This window comes from Trichogramma pretiosum, unplaced genomic scaffold (assembly GCF_000599845.2).
Source record: "Trichogramma pretiosum strain Unisexual culture from Peru unplaced genomic scaffold, Tpre_2.0 scaffold116, whole genome shotgun sequence".
Classification (NCBI taxonomy): domain Eukaryota; kingdom Metazoa; phylum Arthropoda; class Insecta; order Hymenoptera; family Trichogrammatidae; genus Trichogramma; species Trichogramma pretiosum.
In genome coordinates, this window is record NW_019641661.1 from 59630 (window position 1) to 79879 (window position 20250).

Here is a 20250-nt window from a genome sequence, read left to right on the forward strand (position 1 = left end):
TTTGATCGTAAGTAAATAAGATCTCTTTATTTGTCTGGTTGAACTTTACTTGGATTTCGGGTGGCTGTTATTATTGGTTTGAAGGCTATATCAAACTATGGCTTTTACCCCATTTTGACATTAAATTTGGTCGATACCTTTTTGAAGATTTTGAATCCAACTTATACATAAAATGCTGTTAGTAAAGTGAGATTTAACACAAGAACTTATATATAACAATAATTGTCACTCTCTAAATGACGGAAATTGTCCAAAATAAGATTTTTTATTTTTGTTTAAAGAAATTTTCGAAAATTTATAAAATTTTTATTAAAGCTAAAACAATTTTATCAATTTTCAATTTCCTAGTTTTGAGTTTCAAATAAAAAAGATCACAAGACTTATTACCAAGTTCTTGTAAAAGATCTTAAGTATAATTGCTCGACCTGTCATAAGATTAGTGAATATAACGAAAGATTGATTTTATTTGAGATTTTTGTTTTTTTAATTTAAAATTATTCACCTTAAAACGATTTTTAATTATTTAACTTCTTTTTTACAACATGCTTAGTTCTGATTCTTATAATAAATATAAATATGAGAATAAAATAATTTGAGTCAAACAGTTTACTTTTTTTACCACTATATATGATTTTCATAGGGTTTTGGCGTTGTCAGCTCTATTCAATACGTAATTTTTTATCCATCGGCTTCATTAATATGCTCCGTCGAGTAACTACATTTTGTTTATCACTTATACTTAGTCAAGTACTATTTTAACGTAAAAATTGTATTTTACGACGAACAAAGGTAGAAAAACTTCAAATACAATTCAAAATTTTTACGGTCAGACTCCATGAGTTTAGATGCGTAGAGTTTAAGGTCGTCTTTACGTGGCACACTGGTGACGGGCACGGCATGAGTTCGCCGCCATTTCGATCAAGAGTATATGTTAGCTTAGTATGTATAGATGAAACATCAAACTCACCAATTTGAAAAAACCGTATACTGCGAAAAAAGCAATTAAATTAAAATTGATTAGAATTTTCATCTAATAGCTGGTTTATAGTACAATAGTAGGCATCAAGCTATTTTACAGCAATTATTTGGAATCTGAACTCTTCGAATTCCTAAAGTTTACTATAACTCAGGAGACAACAGCAGAAAATCTAGTAAGTCAGTCAGTTCATCATTATTCTTCCAAATAGTTTTAAGATATATTAGAATAATCATAAACAGTAATTGTTTTTCTTTGCATTTTTTAAAAATCATTCAAAAAGTATTTACTTTCAATATTGACTTGGTCTACAAAACAAGTGTGCAAATTTATTAGTGAATATTCACATATTTTATCATATTACTATGATTTTTCAGTTGTTTTTCAAACATTTCTTTTTTTTTCATTACAGTATTTTGAAAATTATTATAACTTTGTAATGATGATTTCCTCAGATAACCGTAACAAATTAAACAAGAATAGCAAAAAAATCATATTTAGCTATAGCAATAGTTTTCTCGAATTGATATATAAAAATGTAATATTTTATTTTGAATAGACTGCTGCTTCACTGAAATTAATATTAATGACTAATTGAATAAACATATTTCGATATAATTTTATAATTTTATTATACAAAACTCAAATGTCAGGGCCAAAAAAACCATTTTACATGTAACATATGTAAATACTTCAAGAATTAGGCACTGTACTTGAAATAAGCTCATTAATTAAGAATTTATCAATTCATTGATCAAATTTCTAAGATTGAATTGTGCCTGTGAAGAATTTACTTGATATATTATTTAAAATAAAGAATAATCATTATTAGAAGGTACTGAGGTAATGACGGTAGACCTCCATGTATTTGAACCATTCTGTAGTTACATTTCTTTTTGTATTTTCAATAATTTTTTTCAATCTACATGTGCCCAAAAAAATTCAGAATAGTATGTACCAATGTGTAGTTCTTAAGATTTTTAAAGTCTCTATAGAACGAAATTATAAGGTATCATACCCATAAAAGTACTGTATAAAAATGTTTTATGAAACACATGTTGGGTGGTAATTTATTTTTTCCAAATCTTTTCAAAAAACTATACTCTACATAACCACTCGAAAAAAAGAATTTATTGTAATCTTCAACCACTGTAACATCAGCCACTGTATAAAAATGTCAAAGTTTATTAATTTTGCCATTAGGCTCCTTGATCAATTTTACTTATCGTAGGGTAAAGTAGCCAGTTATGCCTCTCCCCATCTTCCAATACTGAGCAACCATGAGCAATTATTTAAATAAATAATAAAAAAATTAAATTTTGTTGCAATACAATTTTTTTCCACTTTTATTATTATTATTATCGCAAAAAAAATTTACAGCTGCGTTTACTAGCTGTTACATCTCCTTTTTTACGTCATTTATAATTTTAATCTTTTCTATAACTAGAATAATATTTATTTAATTTAATTTAATTTTAAGAATAATAGAAGGTTTCTCATATATTTCAAAACATATTTGTTTATTTTTAAAGCTTTCAATGCTCAAAAATAAAAATAATTTTTACATCAGAATTAGGCTCAGTAGAGTGGCCCATAACTAATAATTAAATTGTATTTTTTAGCTTCTATTGTTACTTGAGAATTGTTACTTGAGAAATATTATTACCTCTTTTTTATCAATTGTAAGCATGTAAGTATTCATTCGAAAGTTTTCCTTCTTTTGCTATTGAGAGGCATTTTTAGAAAATTTTTTTATTACTACTTGTTTTATTTACTTTTAATGATATTATGCACAATTTATACAAGTGAGCAAAATCTAAGTATTTTTTAGGTGACCCATTACTGGTCAATTTACCCTATTATCAAGTTAAATTAAATTAATTTTATAATAAAAAACTTTAATTCTAATCAAACATCATGGAATTTTTCAAACTTTAAGTGCTTTGAATTTTGATTAGAAAATCAACTGACTGGTTCTTATGATCATGAAAATATTTTAAGAGTATTTTATCAGTGACTAACAAAACTAGTTTATAATAGTCTGCGTGGATATATTGTGATTAGATTCCTTAAAACATTTATATTAAGAGTTATTTTGCTAGCACTGTTCACAATTTTGAATATTCTTTCATAAAGAGATACTGTAGCTAAGTTGAGAGTAAAAATTCAAATGTTTTTTCTAGGATTTCTATCAAGTTTATTTCTAAATGTACACGTAAATGTTAATAGAAAATATTATACTTATTAGCCTTGTGATACAATTGGTGTTAACATAAGTTGCTTATAACTTTTAGCTATTGTTTCGAAACATCTTCCTACTGGTTTTATTTTTTCTAAAAGATGTACATTCAACATTAATTTCCTTCAAGTAGCAGAAATAGATGAAAAAAGAGAATGAAACCTACACAGAAGTCCTTATTTGATTACTATGTTTCAATAATTGAGAATTATGAATTTTAAAAAGCTTTTGTATCAATTATATTTTCATAGATATTGCATCAAATAATAGGTTATATCTAGACACCTTTCCAAACTTTTGATAGGTCAATGACATAAGTAATGAAAGCTCATTGTACATAAGCAAGATATTTTCAAATTTATCATTTCATACTTATGTTTTTATCCTAATTCTTTAATAATTCTTTGTGCCCAAGAATTTTTATTTATTATCAGAGTAGTTTTTAATGAATATAGTAAATGTATTTTAGAATAATATAAAATTTTTCATTAATTTGATTTAATCGTTAATTGAATCATTGGTGATATAGCTAAAATGATGTTTTGCTTGTCGCTCCTCTCTAAATTGCAGCTTTTGAATATTTCAATACATCAATACATATCAAAATGTTGGTTCTTTTGTCAACTTTTATTGGATAAATATTTCAAACTGATCAAATAAACTTCTTGATGCTATTCCTCAACATAATAGATCGACTTTCCTGCAAAGAGGCGAGTACACTTTTTGGACATACTAATGGTGCAAATATATTAAAATGCCTATACCTAGGAAGTTTTTTATTAGTATAGAGTTCAAAATTCCGCCTCACAGCATTTCCCTCTGCTCTCTGCTTCTTAGGCAAATTTTCATTAAAGATTAATGTTGACTGTATTATTTCTATATAGATGCCAAAAAAATTTTACGAGTCTGTATCTGTACTCGTGTACCGCTTGTCATTTTGTATTACATCTGGTCAAACAAAAATCCGCTTCAGAACCATTTTAGGACTCGAAAAATATCATTTTAGCCGAAATAACCCATAGGCTAAACCTAATAATGCCCGATCACCATGCGCTATGATTTGTCTAAATAGTAATTGAAATAAATTGATGACGGTTGAAAATTTACAAATACCATGATATCATGTTTAAAATAAAACATTATATAAAATATTTATCATTGATATATAAAATGATACATGGTCCTTTTATTTAATGAATCTAGATCAACCATGGGGAATATGTTTGCAACTTTATTCAAAGGACTTTTTGGAAAAAAGGAAATGAGAATTCTAATGGTAGGATTAGATGCTGCTGGTAAAACTACAATTTTATATAAGTTGAAATTGGGTGAGATAGTGACTACTATTCCAACAATAGGTGAGTATTTCATGTTTTTATCAAAAATCTTAATCAATTACTTTTTCACAGTGGATATTTATTACTACTTATTCGTAATAGTAAGTGGTTCTCAAACAAATCAGTGAATCACTGCTAAAACGATTATTAATTGGTAGGAAGTGTACTTAATTTTCGATTAAATTATCCAGTGAAACATGAAAAAAATATCGATTTATAAACTCTTCATACTTTTTATTACTGGAATTAAAACTGTAAGAATTAGACACGATTAACGGTTAAACGAATTTAGGTAAATAACAAATGTGCTGGTCCCCAGCACAATGGTCGATGCCGATGTAGTCGGCGTAAACGGTTGCCAATCCGTGAGATTTATATTTAGTTCTTGCCTGCTGATGTATGGATGTGCTGGAGGGTGTGGGTTCGATTTCCAGCGGCGAATTTCGGTGAGGGTCCGAATGGAGTGCGATTGATGGATTATCTGTGTATTGATCAAGGTTATTATTCTTAGACCCGGTCGGTCGTTGCGTGTTGAGTCTCGACGGGGTCGAAGATTTCAAAACAAATCCGGGAATAATGAAACTTGACACGCGAATATGCGAAGTCTTATTTTTTTTTGTGTTGACTTCAGCACGTTTCTTTTTTCGACTAAACAATTTTTATGTTTTTAAAATAACTCATAACTCTTCGCACAAAAATTTTTAATTTTCTTATACGAAACTCCAAGTAACCTTACAGATCTATACGAAAGTATGATTCTCGTATATGAAACTCAAAAATCTCTAGGAGTCCGTGTACGAATTTTCCCCTCCATAGATGTTTCGATCATTTTTATCATAATTCTTATTTTTTATGATTGTACCGGGTACCATAATAGAAATTTAACTTTTCAAAGCATCAATCAAACGTTTTCATGACCATTTATTGGCCATTAAATGACCAATTCGGGGAGTTGTCCAAAAAATGGTCCAAAAATTGATTCATTAATGCCGAAAAATGTTCTACCACGATAATTTGATCGATGAAATATAAAAACTAATATCAATATTCACCTCTCACCCGCGTTAATCAACACCCGATTATTCCTAGCATAATGTTTGAAAGTAAAAAAAAAACAGTCCTGGTAGAAATCGAAAATTTTTTTGGCATTAATCAAATGTTTTCTTCAATAATTTATTGACTAACTCGCCGTATTGGTAATTTAATGGCCAATAAGTGGTCAAGAAAACATTTCATTGATGCTCTGAAAAAATAAATTTCTACCAGAGAGAGTGGAAAACGCTATGAAAAAAAACTTGCGTGTAAAATGCTGTAAAAAAATATATCTTTTCGGATGATGTGATAAAAATTATTTCATCGAAACGCCGTAAAAAAAACACATCTCACTGAAACGCCGTAAAAAAAACACATCTCACTGAAAAGCCGTAGAAAAAACACACCTCAACGAAATACCGTGAAGAATATCACACTTCATCAAAATGCCGCAAAGGAAAACACATCTCATCGAATTATGATTTAACGAATTACGTTAAAAATATCATGGTGTTTTGAAGAGGTGTGTTTTTCTCACGGCGTTTCGATGAGGTATGTATATCTTCACGGCGTTTCGATGAGGTATGTATATGGCCGATTCTCTGTGAAATCGATTGGTCAAAAAAATTTTTTTTCTGCAAATATGAAAAACTTGTTGTATTTGATGTCAGATTTGTCCCAAAAAATTTTAGAAAAATTGGGGCCTTCTATGACACTTTTTCAGAGGCCTAAAGTTGGCCATTTTAGGGTTTTTTTGAAATTCATGAAAAATCACAAATATTAAAATAATTCCTGGATTAAAGTAGAATGATTCAAAAGTAAAAGTGCCCAGCAACTTTTTTGTTGGAAATTGTCCAAATTTTCAGAAAAAAAAATATGCCAAAGTGATTGGAGCCACCTAAAGAGATCATAGTGGGAAAACATACAAAAAAAACATAAAACAAGAAATCTACTCGAGTTCGAACCGGACTTTCATTTCCTAAACTATGTAAAAAGCTTCCCAAAGATGTCAACTAATGCCTGATAAAGTTTTGTAATGGGTCTTAAAGTTTAACGCAATGTAGACAACAATGTATGGCGAAAAACGTGCAAAGAAGGACTGAAAATGGCTGTTTTTGGTGATTTTAGGCAATTTAGGCTTATTTTTGACCTTTTTTGCACGTTTTTCACCACGCATTGTTGTCTACATTGCGTTAAACTTTAAGACCCATTACAAAACTTTATCAGGCATTAGTTAACATCTTTGGGAAGCTTTTTACATAGTTTAGGAAATGAAAGTCCGGTTCGAACTCGAGTAGATTTCTTGTTTTATGTTTTTTTTGTATGTTTTCCCACTATGATCTCTTCAGGTGGCTCCAATCACTTTGGCATATTTTTTTTCTGAAAATTTGGACAATTTCCAACAAAAAAGTTGCTGGGCACTTTTACTTTTGAATCATTCTACTTTAATCCAGGAATTATTTGAATATTTGTGATTTTTCATGAATTTCAAAAAAACCCTAAAATGGCCAACTTCGGGCCCCTGAAAAAGAGTGATAGATGGTCCCAAAAATTCTAATAAAATTTGGGGACATTTCTGACATCAAATACAACAAGTTTTTCATATTTGCAGAAAAAAAATTTTTTTGACCAATCGATTTCACAGAGAATCGGCCATATCTTTACGACGTTTCGTTGATATATGTTTTCTTTAAGACATTTCGATATGAGGTGTTTATTTTTCATAAGCATCGGCAATATATTGATATTGCGTAACGAAATAGGCATAATGACTGTAAAATGTTTTTAAGAACGTTGAGAATGAGATATTTGTTCCATAATAGACGTACAGTTGCTGTGCCTATTTCATTGCACAATATCGATGGAAATATTAAAATATCACTGAGTCAAAATAGCGGCCACGTTCCATGGATTTTCCCATATTTGTGTCATCCCTACAATATTTTAGGTAATTATTAAATAACGAAAAGCTGTAGCTGTTCAAGATAAAGCTCAAAATCAAAAGTTTTATCAAACTTACCGTATTTTATAGGTATTTCTTGAACGGGTATTGAAAATTCGATACAATTTAGAGATATCAGGCTTATTAAAGATCAAATTATCAAAAGTTCCACTTCAATAGGGTATTTGCATAAAAAAAAGTGATGATATTTTTGAAATCAACATATATGAATTATCAATGAATCTTTTTTTTTTTTTAATATTTCATCGCGATTTTACTTAAAAATTTATCGTTTCAAAAAATACAACTTTTCAAACGCCCGAAAACGCGCAGTAACCGCTCGAAGCTGTGCGAGCAGACCGTGACGTCATACTTATCAGTAGACGCATGTATATATAGGTATACAAATTACATGCAGCAGCCGACTTACATTATAAGGTCACAGTTATGCGGACCAATCAAAATCGTTTGTGGAGTTCAAAATGATTTTCAAATTTTTTTGATTTTTATTCTCGTATTAAAAATTACTTGACTGTTCAAAATTGTTAATTTTTTTACTCCCACATTCCTTGATATGTATATTTTACTAAAACGTAGTTATTTCAATGATTTTTTTTTTCATGCAGATACCCTATTATATAGCCTATACATAGGGGATGATTACTAAGCCTGTTTGCGAATAGTGAAAAAATACATATGGGTAAGGCTCAGAATTTTTTAAATAAACCTGCGCTCGTATGTCACCGATCTTGACGCGCTTTTGGTATGTTATAGTACATGGTAAAAAAGACCCAAAACCAAAATTTTAGACCCCCTCCCCCCTCCTACCCCCCACTTCCGGTATAAACGTCCATTTTCTATCTATATTTTTTCTGAAGGCCTGAAGCAATTAAAAAATCTGAAAAAATTCACAAAAATACTTTTCAACAATCCAAACAACCTTAAATTTTTTCAGATTTTTTGAGTGCTTCAGGCCTTCAGAAAAAATTATTGAAAATTTTGAAAATTCATATACGGTGCTACGATGCAATACAAAGCCCGATCTTTTTTTCCACTTATTTTTGACATCAAAATACATAACCTCAAATTTTTTCAGATTTTTTCAGACAGAGCGCTGGCGGTTTTAAGCCGAAAAACGCCCTTTTTTTACGAAAATAATTTTTTTAGGGCGATATGAAGCTTTAAAAAATCTGGAAAAATTTTTTTCTTGTTTTTCAGGTCAAAATATATAACCTTGAATTTTTTCAAATTTTTTAATTGAAGGCGATAGCATCTATGGCTAAAAAACGCTATTTTTATGAAATACGGTTCCTGGAACCCAGAGGTTCCGGTAAAAAAATTTGAAAAAATTTTTTTCGAATTCCTTGTCAAATTTTAATAAAATTTGACCGTCGCAAAATTTCGATTGGAGCTTCCTAGCTCATTCTAGAGCATAACAAAGATTCGAGCGAAATTCTGAAGACGTTCATCACAATTACATTATTTTTCAAATTTCTTCAGAATTTCGCTCGAATCTTTGTTATGCTCTAGAATGAGCTAGGAAGCTCCAATCGAAATTTTGCGACGGTCAAAATTTATTAAAATTTGACAAGGAATTCGAAAAAAATTTTTTCAAATTTTTTTACCGGAACCTCTGGGTTCCAGGAACCGTTTTTCATAAAAATAGCGTTTTTTAGCCATAGATGCTATCGCCTTCAATTAAAAAATTTGAAAAAATTCAAGGTTATGTATTTTGACCTGAAAAACAAGAAAAAAATTTTTCCAGATTTTTTAAAGCTTCATATCGCCCTAAAAAAATTATTTTCGTAAAAAAAGGGCGTTTTTCGGCTAAAAACCGCCAGCGCTCTGTCTGAAAAAATCTGAAAAAATTTGAGGTTATGTATTTTGATGTCAAAAATAAGTGGAAAAAAAGATCGGGCTTTGTATTGCATCGTAGCGCCGTATATGAATTTTCAAAATTTTCAATAATTTTTTCTGAAGGCCTGAAGCACTCAAAAAATCTGAAAAAATTCAAGGTTGTTTGGATTGTTGAAAAGTATTTTTGTGAATTTTTTCAGATTTTTTAATTGCTTCAGGCCTTCAGAAAAAATGTAGATAGAAAATGGACGTTTATACCGGAAGTGGGGGGTAGGAGGGGGGAGGGGGTCTAAAATTTTGGTTTTGGGTCTTTTTTACCATGCACTATAACATACCAAAAGCGCGTCAAGATCGGTGACATACGAGCGCAGATTTATTTAAAAAATTCTGAGCCTTACCCATATACATTATCAATGGTGCAAAAGAATTCATGAGAAACCATTCGTGAAATGCAGCAATAACATGAATTTACTCAAAGCTATATAAATAATCTTACTCAGAAATGTAACTTTGACTTGTATTTGCTTATTTTTCCTCTTCACTATAGAGATTAAAATTCTAAGAATCTAATAATAATTTATGTATTTTTTGGGATTAAAATGTCATTCATGAAGCCTACATGAATATTAAAGGAAAAACTAATTATAAATAGATTACTCATACTGTGGTTAATAATTCTCATATGATTTTAGGTTTTAATGTTGAAACCGTAGAATATAAAAACATTAGTTTTACCGTATGGGACGTCGGCGGTCAGGATAAAATTAGACCACTGTGGAGACATTACTTCCAAAACACACAGGTATTTAATATTGAATTACTTAATAATCCCCAATACAATTATAATATTTTCCATTTTAATTTTCACAATAATTCTAACTCATTCATATATTCGTAAATTTTTTTAGAAAAATTATTGTTTATTTTAACATTTCTGTCTTTACTATTTATCAGTGGCCTCAGCACTAATCGTCCAATTATAAAAATAAGAATAGATAAATTTGTTTTTATTCCCAATGAACAAACAAACGGAGTTTCTGAAATTGAGTAAAATTAACAAATCAATAAATGGAAGTCCATAAAATAATAGTATAATACGTGCCTAGGAAGAGAAGAACTGGAAAGCCTCAGAGCACGTCTAATTATTCGCCGAGGCTGATAAACATGTGCTCTGAGGCTTTTTTGTTCGCTTCATAGGTGCGTATACTACTTTGCATGAATTCCCCAGCAGAAATTAACTTTCTCGTTTTTGGCTGCTGGGACGAAAAAGGTTAGTTTCGGCTGGGGTTGCATGTAAAAATATTCAATTGAAGTTAAACAATTACTATTTCTACGAAAAATTAAAGAATTTCAATCAAAAATATTGAAAATTATAAAACAAATTTAATGCTAATCAGAGAATTGGTCAATTTCTCTTTGTGACTTTTGTGAAGGCGCATACAGTGGTCGCCGCTGAAGAGAATTACACCAAGATAACAATTTCATGTTTTATACGGCTTATTCAACTATTCGATAGGTATTGTATAAGTACAGCACAATCGGAACCGAGGTTCCTAATTCAAATAGCCGGCTGATTCTCTTAAACGATAAACACTGTATATAGAAAATGTTTGTTCACCCCGTTGAAAGGATACGCCTCTACGCACCCAAATTAACATCACATCAGGAACTCTTTTCTAGCTTCTTAAGTTTCATTAGATATACATTTAAGTTAGTATATCACCAAATTGAAATTATGGAGAGATTTCGATGAAACTCGGCACATTTCTATATTTATGCATAAAAAAGACTCTGCCAGATTTTTGGACCCTAGAGGTTAGCTCTGAGTTGAGTAATTAGTAATTAATATTTCGCTCATTTAACATGGGTAACATAGGAAAAATTTATATTTTATCGAATATTTATCAAACCAATGGAGAGATATCAACGAAACTTTTCGTAATAGATTAAAAATACTTCAGCTTTATGTGAAATTTTTCAGAATGTCACTTTATTAGCTATTAATTAGTGAAAATCTGAAAAATTAAAATAAAAGGTTAGAAAATTGAGATTTTTTGCTGATTAAGTAATATATCGAGGATTTCAATCAAGAGTTGCCTGTTTCTGTACATATGTCAATGTAAATTTGAGATATAATTGCAAAATAGTACTTCTTCTTCTTTTTTCTTTGGCCTTGTGAGCGCTGTACAGCGCCCCCAAACTGCCACAAAAATAGTGCTTATTCATAAGTCAAGATTTGACAAAATGATGTTATTTTATTATAGAGTGACCCGAAAGGTGAGATACTACCTTAAATGATGTAGAGCCTGCACTCGATGTGCTCTCAGACTATAGGCCATAACACGCTTCACTTCAGAATTGTATAACACATAAAATAATTTGAATTTCCATTATAAATTTCTCGAAAATTATCTTAAATACCTCTATTTAATTTCTGTAATGAAAATGTAATAATTTTTCACCCCTGTTAACCTATCTTCCCCTTAAAGTAAAAAAACGATATGAAAAGTAATGTTTGATTTTTGAAAGAATATATTTCAATAGTCGCCTATTCAAAGGAAACAGACAAGTTTATTTTTAAGGTGGCTCTGTGGTAAAACGCGTTTGAGCTATATTTTCATAAAACTTCGCATAAATGTAGTTTAATATTTACTTGATTAGCTGGTAAAACTCAGCATAGGCTGATGCTGTAATTTCAGAGAATAAAGTTTTCAAAAGTGGTTATCTTAACATTGGCATTTAAGAAGGCTATCAGAATTGAGTACATTTTACGCTATAATTTTTTTAACTACCAGCTGGATTGCATCCAAAAACCACCCAGTTATAATTTAAGGGGGAAGGGTACCTTGAAATCGTAATTATTTCATATAATTTTCGAGTTAACTTTTTTCTCTCTTTTCTATTGCACTTTTTAAATCTTCTGAATTCTGATTTTTGACTGGGCTACATCTGTTTCCTCGAACCTTCTTTCTGTAGACTATGTACATTATAAGTTGATTTTTTCTTCTTTTGCGTTTTCTAACAAGGTTAGTTTTTAGTTACCTGTCAATTTTCGGAGATTACCGATTGAGTTTCATTTGCTCCTAATGCTTTAAAAGTTAGTTTGGTTGAAAAAGGAAAAAAAAACCCTCCGCTTTCTTGATAAGACCATTTTTACTCCATCTTTATCACTGTTCAGGAATTGTTCAAATAATTAATAATAAATTGGATGGGTGTATGATAGGATCTCAAAAGGAAACACTTCATGAGTCACATGAATTTGCAAAGACTCCTGGATGAGTCAACTTCCTCGCAGACTAGTTGCAAACGATATTTTTTAACTCTGCTTGCGAGAAACTAAGGTTTTCTGACGCTTTAAGGTTAGAAAACCCGTGTTTCGCGCACGCAGTGTTAAAAAAATCATAACTTTTTTATTTGCCTGAAAACACACATTTTTTATTATATCATTCGAAAGCTAATGACATTTTCTATAACCTACATTAATTTCATTAACTTATAAAGTGATTTGAGCTCACGGTAAACAAAAAACTGCCACTTTCTATGAGATCTAATGTTAAATGGCCAAAACTTTGAATCTCGTTATTTCTCAAGTTTGCCTGGAAACCCCAAATTTTTTTTACCTAAAATCTTGTAATTTCATAAACTATCACCGGTTGAAATTTCACTTCGATCTAAAGTTTTTTTCATTTTCACTACATCATCCTTAAATGACTATAATAAGCTGAAGTTGATAACGGGATACCAAACATATAATTTAAGAAAAGAATACATTGAGAAATATATATGTATATTGAAAAAAATGGATTGAGAATTACAGGCATCCCTTGTTATCCGCGAGGGTTACGTTCTGTGAGATTCAGAATCATGTAACCAGAAAAATAAAAAAATAAAAAAATAAAAATCAATTTATTTACCAAAAATATGAATAGGAAACTAAGAATTATTTTTTACCACTTATAGAAGTTTGTTTTGAGTTTTTAAAAATGTCTTTATACAGTTACTTATAAATTCCCATCGCTTTTTTGCATATATACTTGTATTCTAAACTTTTCGTCAACATAAGTCGTGAGTTATTGATAACTCTATAATGTTTTTTAAAGAATTCATCATTTCCGAATTTTACGTATACATGTATTAGATTCATTTAATTCAAATTTTCTCACAATGGAAGCAATAGTTTTAATGTTCTGGATTAATGTTAAAATTTGTAACTGATCTGCGAGATTCATTACTTTCCTTGATCTGAATTCATGTAACCGATTTATTCAAACTGACGGTGTACACGTATATTTCATGTGCGAGATATTTCATACATTATCAGACAATAATAAGACGATGTAAATACACTTTTTGGGTATATTTATTTACATATCTGTACATTACGCGTTGAATGAATCTCGTGCTAAAATTCTGGCCTCCCCAACAAATCTGGAAAATCAATGAAAAAAAAAATAATTTTATTATATATAGGGTAGTCAGACCAATCAATGACCGGGTACTAGTGAATGACCATTTTGGAAAATATCGTAGGAAAAACAATTAAAAATATATTTTTATGGTTGTAAATCAATTCTTTAGTGAACGATGCATCTTGTTTTCTACGTTTGATCATAATTTAATGAGGAAAAATGATAGTTATTGCACATCCAAAAGTGGTCATTTTACTGGTCGAAAGCGGTAATCAATGGTATAAGTACCCTATACCTTGTATTTACAAGGTATATAAATAATAAATACCTTCTATGTAGAATATATATAAATAATAAATACCTTGTATTTACAAGGTATATAAATAATGAATACCCTGTTTTTACAAGTTATATAAATAATAAAAACCTTGTATTTACGAGGTATATATGGGCTAAGCCATAATTAGCGTGATGGTCAAAAAAATTTTTTTTCTAAAATTATGTACTTTTGAAGAGTACATTGAAAAGTGAAAATCCTGAAAGTTTCAGCCCTCTAGGTCCAACCCTATTGGATTTTCAGGGTCTTGAAGTTGAATTTTCTTTTTTTGATGATATTTTGCTTGCAATTCTGATTTTCTTGGGTAAATATGAAAAAATTGTTGAATCACGGGTTTTAATGTAAAATTTGATGTAGAATTCAAATTCGTACTTAAAAATCATATTAAGAAGTGGAGTCCCCATAAAAATGATATTTTCATGCCCTAATCATATTACTGTACTAAAAAAAATGTGTTCGTATCCTTCGATTAGACCCATATTGTAATATGTTCATCGATACACCAAGATACAACTTCTAATAAATTTTGGTTATCGGCAGACAAACAGAATTCATTATTGAGCTTAATATGAGTCAAATATCAAGGAAAATTAGAGAAAAACCATGTTTCTTGACTCATATTAAGCTCAAAAATGAATTCTGTTTGTCTGCCAATAACCAAAATTTATCAGAAGTTGTATTTTGGTGTATCGATGAACATATTACAATATGGGTCTAATCGAAGGATACGAACACATTTTTTTTAGTACAGTAATATGATTAGGACATGAAAATATCATTTTTATGGGGACTCCACTTCTTAATATGATTTTAAAGTACAAATTTGAATTCTACATCAAATTTTACATTAAAACCCGTGATTCAACAATTTTTTCATATTTACCCAAGAAAATCAGAATTGCAAGCAAAATATCAGCAAAAAAAGAAAATTCAACTTCACGACCCTGAAAATCCAATAAGGTTGGACCTAGAGGGCTGAAACTTTCAGGATTTTCACTTTTCAATGTACTCTTCAAAAGTACATAAATTGAAAAAAAATTTTTATACTATATGATAATAACAATTACAATACAAGGCTTCGCAATGCTAGTCAAAACCGACAAGAGCTCCGCGTACTGAGTTTTACAAAGATCGAATCGCGCCGAGGCCTCCGCGGGTCCTCAATGTATACCATGAGATTCTGCATGCGAAAATAGGAGAAAGTACCTGTCAGCACCTGCTCATCCGTGAGAAACTGACGACAGCTTTTGCTAATTTTTAGCGGATTGCCAAGTTCATTGCTCTTCCTGCTAAATTGGCATCACCTCAATTTTAATCAATGACCTTTAAGCCGTGTTTATTTCACACTTTTGTAAGAGGTGTTAGTTTCGATGTTCTTTTCGTACAACTCGATGTTTTTACCAATTTTATAGTTTTGTTTTTCACTTAGCTTGATGCCGTCAGATCCCATAGATCGAGGCTAGCGCGCCCGCTCGCAGAGTGAAATCTCATCTATATCGCTATTTTAATATAAATTGTTGATAATAGTTACGTGGAACGTGACAGGGCCTTAGGGCCTAATTTTGGGCCCCTCAAAGGTCCAAAAATAGCCGTTTTTAACCTATTTTTGCGTATTATTCAAATATTTATAACTCGGGCACCGGTGCATATTTTTTAACTCTGAGGGTCGCATTTTTTAGGTCAAGGTATGTACTTTTCATAAAAAAATTATGTAGGCAATGAAGAGGGATGAAAAATCGCAAAATTGTCGTTTTTTTCCTTTTTTTGAATTAATGTAGAAAGCGATAGGATTGACCTATTGACTTTTGCAAGGTCTCATTTTAAAAGTATTTTCATTACCTTTAAATTGCCGTGCGCAGATTTAAGATTGGTTAAAAAATGAAAAAAGTATAAATTATAAAGTATATAAAAGTATAAATTATAAGTATAAATTATGAAAAAAGGCGTTTTTTTCGAGATTTCGATAAGCTGTAACTTTTTTCTAGTAACATAAATCTCTTTGAAATTTTATGTGAAAGTAGTTGATTACATGTAGTTTGAAGCCATGTAGGTAAGGATCTTGGTATTTGCCTCTATAACCGAAAACAAGGCCCTGGAAATCCGGCATTTTAGCCCTTATATAGACAAAATACATGTTAAATTGGGCGGCAAAACTATTTGGCAACTCCTAGAATTATCGCAAAATAAACACAAAAAAAAATCAAAAACCATATATCGTATGTATTTTTCGACGAGGAATCCAATGGTAACCTTAAATTTGACCTTGAACATAACCTCTAAGCTATAGCGAACCAAAATTGATTTTTCGCACGGCGACCCCCTTTTTTTATTTCAGATTTGAAAAGAACGAAAAATTTTACGTTGAAATACATATTTCGTTTTTTTTTCAAGGTAATTTTAAGGGCGCCACAGTTTGAAAATGAAGGCTCCATTTGAACTAATATTAAATTCAGCCAAAGAGTTTATTTTCGATCTGTGGCGCCCTAAAAATTACCTTGAAAAAAAAACGAAATATGTATTTTAACGTAAAATTTTCCGCTCTTTTCAAATCTGAAATAAAAAAGGGGGGTCACCGTGCGAAAAATCAATTTTGGTTCGCTATAGCTTAGAGGTTATGTTCAAGGTCAAATTTAAACTACAGCTTCAAACTACATGTAATCAACTACTTTCAAATAAAATTTCAAAGAGATTCAAGTTACTAGATAAAAGTTACAGCTTATCGAAATCTCGAAAAAACGCCTTTTTTCATAATGTTCACACCTTTAAACAGCTCTATCTCCGTCATTTTTTAACCAATCTTAAATCTGCGCACGGCAATTTAAAGATAATGAAAATACCTTTAAAATGAGACCTTGCAAAAGTCAATATGTCAATCCTATCGCCTTCTACATTAATTCAAAGAAAGGTAAAAAACGACAATTTTGCGATTTTTTATCCCCCTTCATTGCCCTCCCATAACCGGGGGTGGGATTATCGAGCTCTACATAATTTTTTTATGAAAAGTACATACCTAGACCTAAATAGTGCGACCCTCAGAGTTAAAAAAATATGCAGCGGTGCCCGAGTTATAAATATTTGAATAATACGCAAAAATAGGTAAAAACGGCTATTTTTGGACCTTCGAGGGGCCTAAAATTGGGCCCTAAGACCCCTAAAGGGCTAAACATTTATATGGGTCACAATAATACATTTTTACCAAACCGTGCGCACGTATGTCACCGATCTTGACGCGCTTTTTGAATGTTACAGTACATGGTAAAAAGGTCCCAAAAAAAATTTTTAGACCCCCCCTCTCCCCTCCTACCCCCCACTTCCGTTATAAACGTCCATTTTCGATCTATTTTTTTTCTGAGGACATAAAGCAATTAAAAAATCTGAAAAAATTCACAAAAATACTTTTCAACAATCCAAACAACCTCAATTTTTTTCAGATTTTTTCAGATGACCTAACGCACTTTTTGAAACCAAAAACTGCTTTTTTCGACGGAAATAATTTTTTTAGGCTGGTACAGAGCCTCGATAAATCTGAAAAATTTTTTTACTCGTATTTTTCATCAAAATACATAACCTCAATTTTTTTCAGATTTTTTAATTGAAGGCGATAGCTTCTAGAGCCGAAAAATGCTATTTTTAACAAAAAAAGATTCCTAGAATGCGATGGTTCCAGTGAAAAAATTTGAAAATATTTTTCAATATAATTCCTTGTCAAATTTTAATAAATTTTGAGCGTTTCAAGTTTCCGATTGAAGCCTCCTAGCTCAATCTAGAGCATGATAAAGATTAATGCAAAGTTCTGAAGACGTTTCTGAAGACACATTAAGAAATGATGAAACTATTTTGATGCTCTAGATTGAGCTAGGAGGCTTTAATCGGAAACTTGAAACGCTCAAAATTTATTAAAATTTGTCAAGGAATCCTAAAAAAATATTTTTAAATTTTTCCACCGGAACCATCGGGTTCTAGGAACCTTTTTTGTTAAAAACAGCATTTTTCGGCTCTAGAAGCTATCGCCTTCAATTAAATAATCTGAAAAAACTTGAGGTTATGTATTTTGGTGAAAACAACGAGAAAAAAATTTTTCCAGATTTTTCGAGGCTCCGTACCATCCTAAAAAAATTATTTTCGTCAAAAAAAGCGGTTTTTGGCTTCGAAAGGTGCGTTAGGTCATCTGAAAAAATCTGAAGGATTTTAGATTTGGGTTACAATAATCGATAAGTTAACTCTAGATAGTGCCACCGTTGTCAGCTTTTTTCCCATTTAAATAACGTGGGAAAATTAAAAAAAATGTAAACTCGAGTTTTAAACTACTTGAAAGCGCTAAACCTTGGGTTTAGTTACTGGTTTTACTTCCTCGTAGACCTAAGCGTAAACGATTATTTTAAATATAACAGCGTAAAAGTAGAGATCAAGACCTTTAATTTGATAGTACAAAAACATATCCACATTAATTAGAACCAAAGTTACTGGTATTTAAAGTTTCATTGAAAAATCAAGTATCAAGTCTGTGAATCGTTCAAAGCGGATTCAATATTTGAATATTTGAGAACCTTTGAAGACCTGTAACTTTGGTTTTAATGAACGTAGATAGGTTTTAGTACTATAAAATTAAAGGTAATTTTATGCTCTTTTAGACTGTAGTACATTCAATAGGGATAATATCTTAATAAGTATACTTATATTACGCGGATCCTTTTGAAATTTTTACACAAAGTTCAAGAAGGTATTAGCATTTGAAATCCATCATAAAAAATAAATTAATTCAAAGAAAGTTTTAAACCCGAATGCTACCTTAATTTTGTTAAACAAAACTATTTAACATCTTTCAATCAGATTTGATGAAACTATAATTTTCCAAATTGGTACGCAAAATTTTTATGTTTCTTTTTGAACGCTTATCTACAAAGTTCATCAAATGAAATATATGATGTAAAAAATCATTGCTAATTTGTTTAATTTCAAAAATTTTGACATGGAAAAAGTGATAAAAAATTTTTTTGTTATACAGTGGAGGCCGGTTATAACGAGATTTACGGGAACATCGAAAAGTTCTCGTTATAACCGACATGAGCAGTAATTACAATATTGCTTCCTCATAGAGGAAGCTTTGTGATGGGCTCCATTTCGGCTTTTTTATAGAGTAATCGTAGGGTATATTTAATGATATTTCTATATACTAGATCGAATTTCTGACACATGTTGGTATGTATGTGTGTGTTTTTTTTTTTTTTTTTTTTTATGGGGAGGGCGTGGGCAGGGTAAACCCTTGCACCAGTGGCCCTTCCGAACTCTGGCATGATTCCCACCGGAATCATCGTTAGATATTACTTCGGTGGGTGCCTTTTAGCAGTGCTGCTGCATCGACGTATTTGGTCATTTCCCTACATCCCCCATCCACCGCACGCCAAGGCGCAGTGATCAGGGGTTCAGGAACCGTGTCAACTCGTTGGTGATCCCCCGCTCGCCCCGCGGAGCCCTCATCGAGCGTCATTCCCGCCTTCCGGAGCCGTCTTTGTCGGTGCTCTCCCTTGTGCTGATGTTTTTTCCTCCTGGTACGTTCGTCAGAACTCGCCGGAAGCTAGACTAGTAGCCGTCCTTGTGATAGAGGTCCGGGTCTCACCACGACACCGTCCCGCTTTTCCGCCTCTTTGCGAGCACCTCTCGCTTTTTCTGGCTTTCCTCCATGATGAGTGGAAAACTCCGTCGGTCAGCGCCAGCACTAGAAGTTCTGATATCGGGCTCCATCGCCCGGGATACGATGTTGGAGCCGAGGGGTTGGTGCTCTTCCTTGTGTTGGCGCTTTTCCTCCTGAATGATGCACTCCGTTGTCCAACATCAGCCCTAGGAGTTCGGGCTTTCGGGCTCCATCTTGCGGGAATTCTTCTCAACTTGGGCCGCAGGGTGATTGGAGGATATTTCACCACCCTCCAGGAGGCTGCCTACAGCCGTGGACCTACAATTTATAGTGGAATCCGAACCACTTCGGGCTCGGGCTCGACCTCACCGAGCGAAAAATCACGAATGAAATTTCCCTCAGTGGGGATCGAACCCGCTCCCTCAGCACAGCGTTGGTTTAGCAGATAGGTGGCCCAACGCCTCTACCCACTAGACCAACGGAGGCTGT

At 31.7% G+C, this 20250-nt stretch overlaps 1 protein-coding gene across 1 annotated transcript in view; it reads left to right on the forward strand.

Moving 5' to 3' along the window:
- Positions 1-699: 699 nt before the first annotated feature.
- LOC106653887 (ADP-ribosylation factor 1) overlaps positions 700-20250 on the forward strand; it is a 25835-nt gene continuing 6284 nt past the window's right edge. Inside the window, exons 1-3 of the mRNA XM_014373561.2 lie at positions 700-1151; positions 4419-4573; positions 10076-10185. Coding sequence (XP_014229047.1) covers positions 4426-4573; positions 10076-10185 — 258 coding nt within the window. The 5' untranslated portion in view covers positions 700-1151; positions 4419-4425. The remainder of the gene's footprint in view (positions 1152-4418; positions 4574-10075; positions 10186-20250) is intronic.